Here is an 8,441-nt window from a genome sequence, read left to right as displayed (position 1 = left end):
GCAGACGTTAAACGATGATGATGATGATGATATATATACTTTCATTTTTCTTTTGTGGGGTCACCTTTCTGCCTTTTAGAGTCAATAAAAACTCAGCAATCTAGAACAATAGGTTTGTAGAATCAATAGAGTGTTAGGGCAAAATGCCTTGTGGTGCCTGTTCTTGCTCTTTGTGGTCAGACAGCAATGTCTGCAATGACACTGGTGCTAAGTTGTAAACTCACAAATTTTTGGAGTTCTTTTAAAATTTGTATTTTCAACTGTTAGCATATAACAAATCCGCATCCAGACCTGATCCCAATGCTGGATGTTCAAGAACCAAATAAAGGGCAGATTTTCAATCCTGGAACCATTTTATTTCCAAAACGGTATAATATGTCTAAGTAGAGCAAATATAGACTGAGACACAGGGGTCCTGGATGGACAGATAGAATTTCGCATTAATTATTATATACGTGTGTGCGTATATTTATGTAGTTAAGTCTATGTCTGGTCATAGAGCGACCAACAGTTTTGCATCCACAAGGAGGTTACCGCCACGGTCAGGTCGTCAGACCCTAAAGCCGAAGACAAATATAACTCTTCACCTCTGGGAGGCAGGAATCCGTCATGGTAATTTGATAACGGATTCCTGCCTCCCGGAGACAAAGAGTTTCATTTGTCGGTACCACTTAAATGCAGAGGTCCCGACACATCTATGTAACCCTAACTGACCCTAAAACTAACCCTAACGTGTGTGCACTGTAAAAACATATCATTACGTAGATGCATCGAGACCTCTGTATTTAAGCAGTGCCAATTTGTCTTCGTCTTCAGAATCTAACAAGACGTGCAGAGAGCTAAGCCCTTTGTGGATGAGAAACCATTGGTCACTTTATGACTGGACATAGACTTAACTACATATAAATACACACACACTAGAACAATATAGATAAAAAAAATTTCCAATGATTCCGGGAGGGGGGGTCCGGTTTCCCACCCACCCCCTGTTCTTCCGGACAAAAATAAGGGGTTTGCAGCATATTAGGAGGTCAGGGTACTCGATTCCACGCAAAAAATCCTAGATTTTTTTTTTTTTCTTAGTGAAAATCGCGCGAATGAAAGGATTAAATAATACCGTATTATATAGATATGTACGTATGTATGTATGTGTGAGTGTGTGTGTATGTGTGTGTGTGTAATACACTAGTATATTCAATTATATATAACTGAATATATTAGTTTATTACTAGTAATTAATTTATCGATTCCAAGTGAGGAGAAATGGCGAAGCCTATCCGGCCGAATTTGAACATAAAACACGACAGTTTCACAATAAACACTATTATAAACAATGACTTCGAAAGATATGTAATCTACCTACTCCCAGATAGGTACCTTGTTCTTCCTCGCCTTCATCCGACCCTGGAAGGGACATTTTTCTTGCACAATAAATACAATATCGATCAAAAAATTATGAATGTTTACAGAAATTACAAGCACTAGAGTTGTTACCGTTACCTAGCAACAAAACGCGGTACGTTTGGTGTAGCATTCAACTACATGAGCGGCTACCACGCGGTAATTAAGGCCGCTTAGAAGCTATTGTTTACTTTCGGTGTCGTTTATCCACTAATTATATTTGATTAAAGCGAACTATGATGATTGATGTTAAATGATGACGGCGATGACAACGCTGCCACTGCCGCCGCCAATTTCACTGACGGTTGATTTACATCATCAGCTGTTCTGTAATGGTCATTACTAAATGATATATAGATCTATAGAGACATATTACACCACCCATTGTTGTGCAAATATAAGTACCCAGTGGAATATGCACAACAGGTAGCTGTTGACTTTATGTTGTTTACAGGAGGGTTTAATGAATTATAAACTAATGGTATTTATTATTATATCATTATCATCACCGTTTAACGTCTGTCTTCCTATGATTGAAACAAATAACAGAATAAAAGAATAGATATAGATAAATAAAGGGGTTGGACAAAATAATGGCAACACCTTAAAGTTTCAAACAAATTTATTTTAATATGGGGTAGGACTGCTTTTGGCAGTAATTACAGCTTGAATTCTATGAGGTATGGACTCGTACAAAGTTTGAATTGTTTCCAAAATAATTTTTGTCCATTTTTCAGATAAAACAGTCTCCAGTTCTTGTAGATGGTGAAGGATATCGACTCCTTACTTGTTTTTGCTAAAATGCACCATAAATGTTCAATAATATTGAGATCTGGGGACCGTGGTGGCCAGATAAGATGTTCAACTTTACTAGAATGTTCCTCAGTGGCAAGCTGGTGATGTTTCACTAGAATGTTCCAAAGGCGGCGAGCTGACGAAATCGTTAGCACGCCAGGTGAAATGCTTAGCAGTATTTCGTCTCTCTTTGCGTTTTGAGTTCAAATTCCACCAAGGTCAACTTTGCCTTTCATCCTTTCGAGGTCGATAAATTAAGTACCAGTTACGCACTGGGGTTGATATAATCTACTTAATCCCATTGTCTGTCCTTGTTTGTCTCTTAGCCCCTTGTGGGCAATAAAGAAATAAGAATGTTCCTCATGCCATTCAGTAACAACTTTAGCTGTGTGAATTGGTGCATTATCATCCTGAAAGACTGCGTTTCCCTCTGGAAACAGTTCCGCAACCATAGGATGAATTTGATCAGATAGAATGCTTAAATAGTCTTGACTATTAATTCTGCCATGAAGGGAAACCATTGGGCTGGCGGATTTCCAAGATATAGCCCTCCCAGATCATCCTCCATCTTTAACAGTTGGAAGAAGGCAGTTTGGGTCAAATGCTTCTTTTGGCTGTCTCCACACATACACTCGGCCGGTGGTCAGAAATAAGGTAAAGGATGACTCATCCGAAAAAATAACATTCTTCCACTGCTCTAAGCACCAATTCTGTAGGTTCTTACTCCACTCTAAACGCTTTGCAGCATTTCTCTTTGAAAGTACTGGTTTTCTGATTGCAGCCCTCCCATGAAATCCAGCTTTGTGCAGCTCCTGGGTTCTCGAGGTGGTCATTAAGCTCTGCAGTAATTTTGGGAGCTGTACTTTTGTGGTCTTTCTAACAATTTGCATAAGTGTCTGATGGTCCCTATTTGAAAGTTTTGGTTTTCTTCTGGAGTTTTGTTTCAACGAGGTGGTTTTTCCCTCTTTCTCAAAGGCTGTCATTACTTTCGAGACAGTACTACACCAAACATTTCGGCTGTTTTCGTTACGCTAGCACCTGCCACACGAGCACCAACAGTTTGACCTTTTTGAAAGTCCGATAGATCTGTCATTTTAATTACCTTTTTCTGATGATATCTGAAAAGAAACATCAATTTTAGCAAAACATATTAAGCAACACTAATAATAAATCAAAAACCATAAAAATAAACAAGCTTTTGTCGGTTTTATAGATATTTCAAAATTATGATGCTATGATGTGAGGTGTTTCCATTATTTTGTCCAACCCCTGTAGATAACTGAGGGAGAGACGGGAGAAAAATTCAATAAAAATACTTGATAGATAGGTAAGCTAAAAAAAGCCAGCTTTCCTAAATAAAGAATTGACAGATACATTTGCAGATTTACTAAATATATTTAATAGATAGATAGAAAGTCAGACAGATATTTATACACAAATAAAATAGTTAACTACATCTAAAATAGTTTGGTACCAACAAATCCGATTCGTTCATTCTGTTTGAAAGAAAAGTCATAAAGTAAATCTGTGATGTAATTACTTTTCAGATTAATACAACTGTTATATAGATTTCCTATGCAGCAAATGTTAATCAGTAACACAGAAACGACATGAATATAAAAGAAAAAAAAAATCAAAATATATTTCCCATCTTTCAAGCTTAATTGAATACCGTATTGATAAAGTAATTACCAATTTGTTACTAAGGAAATTTATACAACGATACCGTTTTCAAATTTTGGCACAAGGCCAGCAATTTTGGGGGGAGGGGATAAGTCAATTACATCAACCCCAGCGCTCAAGTGATACTTATTTTATTGACCCTAAAAGGCTGAAAAGCAAAGTCGACCCTAGCAACATATGAACATAAAATCAGTAAAAAAAAAGAAAGTCATCAAGCATTTTGTTCTGCTTGGTAACGATTCTGCCAGTTTTCCGCCCTGGCTGTTACAATCATATTAAAATTAATTCTGATATTGTATTATTTTTGTTACATCCTGTTGCTTTTTTTCGTTTTTTTAATTAATTAATTAATTTATTTATTTATTTTTATTTACTCAAGTTCAGGTAAAGCAGAGGTTCTGAAATTTTTGCCCCCCCCCCCACCACCACTATTGCCACATAATACCCTCAGCGCCTCCACCCCTATTTTTATGTATAAATAAGTATTTTATATTTTATTAATTTATATATATTATGAATCATTTGATAATATAATATTACATAATTTGTATACAATACTGTAATAATATTATAATAAATTCATATTGTCCCCCGATTCACTGCGTTCCTCCTAATGCCTCCTTTTTCTCTATCGCCTCCCTCACCACCCCTTTAGGCACCAGCGCCCACCTGGAGGGGCGGGGGGGAGAACCCACTTTGAGAACCTATGGGGTAAAGAGTCAAGTTAGTAACTAAAGCCCTTGCAAGCCATTCTAGAATGTTGTACAAAAGAACAGCAAGGTTATAGATACAGAGAGTAGAAAGTAGAAGTTACGGAGGAGTGAGTAATTTACCGGAAGGGTTATTGAGTGGAACACAAAAGAGAAGGGAATGAGATTTGGTTGGCAGGCAGATGCTTGAGCTCCCTGTGGGAGTGTAGTAGCATGGCCAATAGCTCTGGTCTGGTGAAGTGTTGTATTCATAATAGAACGAGAACACTTACATCTAAATAAGAAGTGTCATACCTTTTGGGATTTCTGGTGGAAATCGGGGTCCTTACTGTGTAGTTGATAGAGATGGAGGAATTTGGAGGAGGGGGTTAGATGATTTTGTTTATGTGGATGACAGGAAGATCAGTTGAGATAAGAGTGATTAAGGATTGGCTTATAGTATTTGGAAATGGACAGGTGGATGTTGTCTATAATGACAGAGATTTCTAGAAAGTCGGCTAAAGTGTTGGCAAAGAAGTAGGTGGATTCCCATGTAGGGTGGAAGTGTTGGTACAAAAGTGTGGTTCATCTATGGCTTACAAAGAGGTTAACACAGTTGTGCGCTTTTTAATGCTCATAACAAACCTGTTAAACTACTGGCAAACATAACTACACAAGTTCAGCTGGATAGAAGAGGGTAGCAGTGCAAGATTGGGATATGAAGTGTGACAGGAAGTATGAAAGCTGATTAACCATTGTGGCTGAATACAGGGTTTTCACTTCCACAGTGAAGAGAAATTTGGAGGGTTCAAGGAAAAATGGTAAAGTGCTGAAGAGGTTCAGAGCATGGTTGGGGTTTTTAATTGGTAAAAATAAAATGGCAACAAGATGCCATATGTCTGTTCCTGTTTTCTAGCAGAAGTCATGTATTTGTTTTCCTGTTCTGTCAAGTACATATCACCAAGTTTCAACTGCATGAGAAACCAATAGGTATATTTTCTGACAGAATCATTCAAGATGTACCAACCTTTGTTGTATCTTCCATTAAGTGTTGGAATAAAGTGTGGCAGTCAATTGCAATTCTTGTCCTCACATTTCTTTTTGCTGTTATACCCGACACATTTGAAACCAGAGAATTGTAATACTATCAAGGTCAGAACCATGCTACTCAACCTCCTAAATTCTTTTGGATATTAAACCATCTGAGACTACTTTTGGTTCTATGATACAAACCTCTTTGAATTACAACCTTCCATCAAAATTTCATGTTAATTCAAGTTTCAAACATCAGCTTAATAATGGAAAAGTTATTTTACAAAATTCTTCATTATTTTAAAAATTAGTTGAAACAAAGGCAGTATATTTCAACAGAAATAAGGTAAAAAAAAAAAAACACTAATTATCAGTAGTTTTTAGCAAAATAGAGAAAAAAAAACTTTTTCAACATGAAAATTTTACAACATTGATGACATTACCAACAATATTTATCTACACAAGCAGTAGGGAACTTATTTTAGTACCAGGGGTGAATTGCAAGTACATGAGAAACTGTGTATGTATGTCTGTACAGAAAAAAAATACCTAGACATGCTCATATACATTTAAATGATTAACTTCTGGAAAGTTTTACAGATTTTTACAGTTCTAGTGATGGACTGGATCTGTAGTCTTCGAATTAGCTTTCTCCTTTCTGGTTTTGAGAAGCCTAATTTCTCAAAATTGGTATTTAGGCAGTGTGTTATATATCCCAGGGTCCCAATAATTACAGGTATAAACCTGAACTTGTAATCTGGATAGACTAACTGCAAATTTCTCAATAGTTCAGCGTAGGTGTTCTCTTTTTCCTTGATCTTCAGCTTTATGTTAACATCTGCTGGGCAGCTAATTTCCACAACTGTGCACAGTTTCTCTTCTCTATCCCAAATCATTATTGTGTGTGTGTGTGTTCATAAACATGCACCTAAAAGGGAGACCAGACAGAAGAGAGAGAGACGAAGAAGTGAGAAAGATTCTTCAAAAACCTATCAAAGAATGTAGAGAAGAGTGTTGTCTTGCGCCAGGTTACCACTGAACGAACTGACCACTGATAAATGACGTTCCATCCACGAACATCCCATTTATTTTTAAATGTAGAATAACTAGCACTACATTATTTAACGTGTCCCTCGAATTTTAAGGGTACATTTTACAGGTTGTAATTTGGCAGCTATTTCTAGCAGGTTGAACGGCTACGTAGACTAATTCGATAGTTCTTTAAAATGCGTTATTTAACCCTAGGTCAGCCTTTATCAAGCAGAACTATGATGCGAGGCATTTCAGCAACAATCATCTTGATTTTGTGCGTGTATGTGCGCGCGCGAGACTCTGTGTGTGTGTTAGGGACAACATTTATGCAACATATCGTTTTTTTTTAAATTTTATGTTAGACGGTAGGTTGTAATTGGTGAGGGTTTGGTTGCTAGTTTTAGCACATCGGACAACCACATGGAGTCTCCCTCTTGTTGGTGTTATGTAGAGATAGCATGGTGTCATTGTTGTTTCGCATCAGACCAATCGTAATCGAAGACATGACCAGAATGCATTATAAGGACGTTAATACTTCGAACTCCAGTACTGGTCCTTTAATTTATTGACCCCTGTAAGCAAAAATGACCGCAGTGAGATTTGAGCTCAGGTGGAATTAGGAAGATTTCGTCACTATGTCTAGCAGACCCAGCAACCACGCATAGTCTTTTGGCTCCTAGTAACAGACTAAAATATTTGGAAGTTTTCGTTACTATCTCTAGCAGACTGAACGGCTACTAAAGAGGTTTCTTCGTTGGCTTGTAGTAATAGAATAAAATGTTTGGAAGATTTGGTTTTTGTGTTAAGCAGAGTGAGTGGCTATTAAGAGGGTTTTCTTGTTGGCTCGAAGTAATAGAATAAAATGTTTACTCTGAATAACGAAATGGTGCCGTCATGCAGGAAGAGAATGGTATCTTTTTTTGCTAATTTCTAACACCTTCTGTTAATGAATCTACTCTTCCTGATCCTCTCTTCTTCCAACTGTGTTACTGAAAAAAAGAGATAGCTACAGAAATTACCATTGCAATACACCCTAAGTACAAGTAACCTACTAGTTCGTCGGTCTACTAGATGTGAGAATTATGTAGTGACTTTTTCGTTTCGTCTGTTTTGAATGCAGCGGGGTGCGTTGTTTTTGTTAGATGAATCCAAGCGTGTAGTGTGTTGTGACCTGAAGCATTGTGCTCTGTGTTCTGTTGCTTTAGTCCTCGTCAACGTGATTATTATTAACTCCAAATCGACCTTGGTTGAGCAGGATATATAATCAACGATATTCAAACCATGGCCATCTCGTCTTTTTAGTGACATTCTCATGTGTCCTCTGCTCTTTGATTTTCCAACACGGCAGGGTATGGTTTAAGAGATATAACTGCTATTTCTAGCAGGTCGAACGATCACTTTGACTCTTTCAAGGCCTATACTCTCATTTTTCTAATATCTACCTCTGTACCTTTCTATCTGTATTTTCATTTATCTATTTCTCTTTATAGACCATTTATCTCGCCTCTATATTTGATTGTTATTTTCCTTCAGTTCCTATATTTATCTCTCTTTCTCCTTCTCTGTCTGTCTCTATTTTTCTCCCTGTCTCTCTTTCTCTCTCTCACTATTTCTTTCTTACTCCTAATCTCTCTCGCTCTTTCCCACTTTCTCACCTTTTGTGTCCATCGACGTCTCCGTCTTCTATTGTTTATATCTCTATTCATTTTCTAATAGCAGTGACACTCCGTTCCGGCATGTACATTAACTCGGAGAAATTACTACATGAAATAGCAAACCCAAACTCAACATAAAACAGACATCCGCAAC

At 37.3% G+C, this 8,441-nt stretch overlaps 1 protein-coding gene across 3 annotated transcripts in view; it reads right to left on the bottom strand.

The window, feature by feature from the left end:
• The window catches only part of LOC106869281 (radial spoke head 1 homolog), a 62,755-nt gene that overhangs the window by 9,433 nt on the left and 44,881 nt on the right, over positions 1-8,441 (bottom strand). The window contains exon 1 of one of the 3 annotated variants that reach the window (XM_014914950.2): positions 1,364-1,537. The exons of the other annotated variants lie outside the window; for them this stretch is intronic. Coding sequence (XP_014770436.1) covers positions 1,364-1,417 — 54 coding nt within the window. The 5' untranslated portion in view covers positions 1,418-1,537. Of the gene's footprint in view, positions 1-1,363; positions 1,538-8,441 lie in introns of those variants that run through there. 3 annotated transcript variants of the gene reach the window in all.

The sequence above is a fragment of the Octopus bimaculoides genome, chromosome 5, assembly GCF_001194135.2.
Source record: "Octopus bimaculoides isolate UCB-OBI-ISO-001 chromosome 5, ASM119413v2, whole genome shotgun sequence".
Lineage (NCBI taxonomy): Eukaryota > Metazoa > Mollusca > Cephalopoda > Octopoda > Octopodidae > Octopus > Octopus bimaculoides.
The sequence above is the reverse complement of the archived record's forward strand: the minus strand, read 5'-3'. Positions and strand labels throughout refer to the sequence as shown.